The sequence below is a fragment of the Orcinus orca genome, chromosome 18 (genome assembly GCF_937001465.1).
Source record: "Orcinus orca chromosome 18, mOrcOrc1.1, whole genome shotgun sequence".
NCBI lineage: Eukaryota > Metazoa > Chordata > Mammalia > Artiodactyla > Delphinidae > Orcinus > Orcinus orca.
In genome coordinates, this window is record NC_064576.1 from 73,397,574 (window position 1) to 73,401,499 (window position 3,926).

The 3,926-nt window shown below is 61.6% G+C and overlaps 1 protein-coding gene across 1 annotated transcript; it reads right to left on the minus strand.

Moving 5' to 3' along the window:
- Window positions 1-844: 844 nt before the first annotated feature.
- GSX1 (GS homeobox 1) lies at window positions 845-2,153 on the minus strand. The gene is made up of 2 exons (XM_004281768.4): window positions 1,702-2,153; window positions 845-1,228 (listed from the first exon to the last, which is right to left on the minus strand). The coding sequence occupies exons 1-2, from the start codon at window positions 2,111-2,113 to the stop codon at window positions 849-851; spliced, it is 792 nt and encodes a 263-aa protein (XP_004281816.2). The 5' UTR covers window positions 2,114-2,153; the 3' UTR covers window positions 845-848.
- Between the last annotated feature and the right edge of the window lie 1,773 nt (window positions 2,154-3,926).

Here is a 3,926-nt window from a genome sequence, read left to right on the forward strand (position 1 = left end):
GCTGGGGATCCCGAGCCACGTGGATTTCTAAGAAAAAAAAAAGTTTATTTAAACTTTTGTACATAAATAAATAAATAAATATCTTCTGGTATTACAGAGACCTTACAGTTACAAGCTAGGCTGGGGCGGGGCCGGGGTCTGGGAGAAGAGGGGTCGTCAGAGGCAGAGAGCCGGCCTCTGGGGGAATGCAGAGCGTCGCCGAAACAAAGTGAATCGGTTTCCCCAACACGAATACCACGGGAGGCAATTTCGCTCGTGGGAGAGGAGCCATGGGCACAGCAAGGTATGATGGAGGGACGACTGAACTTCGAGGAGCGGAAGAGAAAGGAAAAGAAAAACAAAACCCAGACGTTCATAAATGTGTCTGGGGGGGTGGGAGCGTGGATAAATCACCGCAGGAAAGGGGTGGGGAGGGAAAGACGTAAAGGGGGGAGGGGGAGCGAATGGGCACCCGAGGCGTCAAAGGCCGAGCTTGACCCAGGGTGGAGAAAGGGGAGGAAGCGAGGAAGCCTGAGCCAGTCCAGAGAGGGCGGGCGGGGAGGCGCCGGCGGCCAGCAGGGCGCTGGGCCGGGCCGCTGTGCTGCGTGACAGAGAAGGACTCGCGCGCGTGCAGTGTGTGCACAGCTCGGAGTCCGCTTTGGACGGCCGCGGGCCCTGGGGTAGGGATAGCAAGGCCAGGTGTGCCAAGCTCTCGGCGCTTCCCAGGGCCGGGGGCCTCCGCAGAGCCGTGTCAAATCCGGGCGTGGCCGCCATTTGGCTGTGGGTGCCTGGGAAACGGCGCTGCGTCCCAGGACCAGTCTTTGAGCCGCGGGGAGTGTCTGGGATGGGCGACCCGGTGAGGCGTGCGCCTAGGGAGTGACCGTGAGATCCCGGTCGTCCTTCCCCGATGAGGATGGAGACATGGGCAATTCGTCGTCATCCTCGGAACACTTGGCTGAGGAGAGCGACGCGCACTTGCAGCCTTGCGGTGCGCCCCCGCCGGCACCCGCACTCCCGCCGCCGCCGCGGTGGTTGCTGCCTTTGCCTTCCTTCTTGTGCTTCACCCGGCGGTTCTGGAACCAGATCTTCACCTGCTTCTCGGACAGATTCAGGTAGGTCGCGATCTCGATGCGGCGCAGGCGGGACAGGTACATGTTTGAGGCGAACTCGCGCTCTAGCTCTAGCAGCTGCGCGCTGGTGAACGCCGTGCGCATCCTCTTGCTGCTGGGCAGCTGGTTCGAGCTGTTGTCTGGAGTGGGTAGGGGTGCAGACACGGAAGCGATCAGACCCTTCGCTCTGGGCCCGATCCTCCGGTAGGCGGCCGTCAGAATCCCGGGTCTTTGGTCTCTCACCCACCTCTTTGCCCTGAACACAATGCACAGCGGCGTAACCGCGGGTGCCTCCTCGCCAAGCCTCGGGACCCTGGTACTCCCGGAGTCACGCGGCCCCCGTGCTCCCTTCTGGAGCGCCCTGAACCCCAGCCCTCGTTTCGTCCTGGGAGCCCCCGCCAGGGCCTCAACCTTCTGCCTCACCCTCCCTCCCCGTGCCCTGTCCTGTCCCGTCCCTCCAGCCGCATGCCACCCAGAGTGTCCACTCAGGGGCCCGAAATGGCCCTCATCGCCCGCAGAACGCCCAGGGTCCTCATCCCCCATGCCCGCCTAGTCAGCTTTCGTCTGCCCGGTCCCGTCCCTCCCCGCCCCACCTCCCCACTCCCCGCCTTACCCAAGGAGATGCAGTGGAACTGCCTGGGGTCGGGCAGCGGATAGGAGGTCTGGTACAGCGCGGCGGCGGCCGCGGCGGCCGCGGGGCCGTGAGCGACCCCGGGCGACACGGCCGAGTGCTGGCGGCCCAGGGGCGCGTGGCAGTATTGCGAGCCGAAGGACGGGAAGGACGCCTTGAGCAGAGGCAGCGCGGGCGGCCCGGGGGGCCCGTGCAGCTGCGAGGCGGTGACGCAGAGCGGGCACACGCACAGCAGCCCGGCCTTGCGCGCGTGGCAGGCGCCGGGCGAGAGGCCGTGCAGGGCGTGCGGCGGCGGCACCGCGTAGGGAAAGAGCGGCGGCGGGCTGCCCTCCGGCGCCTTCTTCTCGCCGGCCTCGCGCAGCACCAGCGAGTCCACGAGGAAGGAGCGCGGCATGGCCCCCGTGCGCGGTCGCCCCGCCGCCAGCCCGCTCCCGGCGCCCCGCGGACCTCGGGGCTCACCACGCACTTCCCCGGGCCGCGGCCGCGCTCAGCTGCCTCTTCCGGGGAGGCCGGAGGCGCCGCTGAAGCCGGGGCTGGAGGCGCCTCCGCTGCTGCCGCGGGCGCCGCCCAGAGAGCGCGGGGTGCTGGCCAGCACTAGTGGTGCTGAAAGGCGCCGGCGGCGCCGCTTAAATAGGACTATTGCCATGTGATGGGCTACGCCAGGAGCGGCCGGGGCCTCTCAATAGGGTTTTTGTGCCTTTTCTCTTGGCATTCACTCTGCACGCTTCCTCATTATTTCACTTGTTAACTAAATGAACTGCATAATGTACTCCATTCTTGTCAACCCCACCCAAGCCGTAACAGGCGTCCTCGCCCCCTCCTCTCCCCTTTGCGGGTTTATTTTCTCATTCTCCTGCGATTTAATATTCTTTTCTTTCTCTTTATTCCTTACTCCCCTTTGGCCTTGCGTTGGCGATCGGCCCGTTTATCTTATTGATTTTGCACCCCCAATGCCTCGCTTCCACAGATCCCTATGGGCGCACACCCCCATCTTCTCTGCGCGCTCGGTCGCCGTCCCCCTCCTTCTCTCATTTCTCCCTCGCCCCCCAAGATCAGGCTGCCTCCACTTAGTCTCCTCAGCTCGGCGTTGTGCACCCCGCGAGCGTCCCCCCAGCCGGCCTCCGATTTCCACCTGTGGAATCGCTCTCATCTTCCTGTGTCGGAAGCAGAAGGACCAGGGCCCCTGCAGGAGTGGCACCGCTGGGCAGAGAGGAGAAGGGCTCGGTATTTCTTATCCAGCACTAGCCCCATCGCTGTCCCTGTTTTCTCTGAGTTTCTCAAATAGTCTTAACTTTGATGCTGCTATAGCGCCCAGTCTTTGTTCGGGAGATGCTAGTCAACGATGTGGCCGTGGATGTAAAAAGGAAGTCACCCGCTGAGAATCGGGGACAGAGAGACAGGGGATGGGAGGGAAGACTGGCCAGCGAAGAGGTAGATCTCACTCACAGCCCACCAGACGTGGAGAGTGTGGGCGCTCTCTCCGCCGGCACACACCCCAACAGACCCGCGGGTGCGCTCGGATATCACTGCCTTCCCGAAGTTCACCCTGGAGGAGCGGTGCGAGGGGCAGTTGTATTCCCAGCTTCTGCTGCCTTCGCCCACCCGGGCGGAGCTCCCCTCTCCCCAAGACCTGCTCCTGTCGTGTCACTCTCTTCTTTCTGGTCACACAATGGTTAAACAACTTCAAACGCCTGGCCTCGTGTACTCAGCTTCAGCTTTTAAAATCGTCCTGTGGGCTCAGGGCTGCTTCATGCAGGCGCTTTTTCCATACAGTGGGAAATTAGCATAAACATGTTGAATGTACAGCCTGAGACTTTCCAAGGAAGACGTTTACTTTCGATTTGATTGGAACCAAGTCACTGCAGTCACCTGCTCTGAGCCCTGAAAGGAATCCTGAGTGATGCAGGGGGAAGCTTTCCGGCCGGGGGAATCAGTGCACAGGAATAAGATGGCCCCAGATCGAAGCATTGGCACGGCTTTTCATCATTGATGACATCTCTGCGATAACAACAGCGACAAATTATAGCTGATTAAAAAGCAAAGAGAATTTATGTGAGAGAAAATAACGGATTCCATATAAGAGAGAGGGGCAATGGGGAAAATAACCTGGATGGAGGGCCTGTCATCTAGCAGGAAGAGTAAGGGATCAGTGCTTCCTTGATTGTTTTGCCCTGGGGGGCTGGTGGGGTCCACTGCTAACCTCAATG

What these genes read in the sequence shown, in the direction of transcription:
- GSX1 (XM_004281768.4), bottom strand. Translation starts at nt 2,113, where the DNA reads ATGCCGCGCTCCTTCCTCGTGGACTCGCTGGTGCTGCGCGAGGCCGGC. An exon ending in GTTCCACTGCATCTCCTTGG is followed by an intron (nt 1,229 to 1,701) that starts GTAAGGCGGGGA and finishes TACCCACTCCAG; the next exon opens with ACAACAGCTCGAACCAGCTG.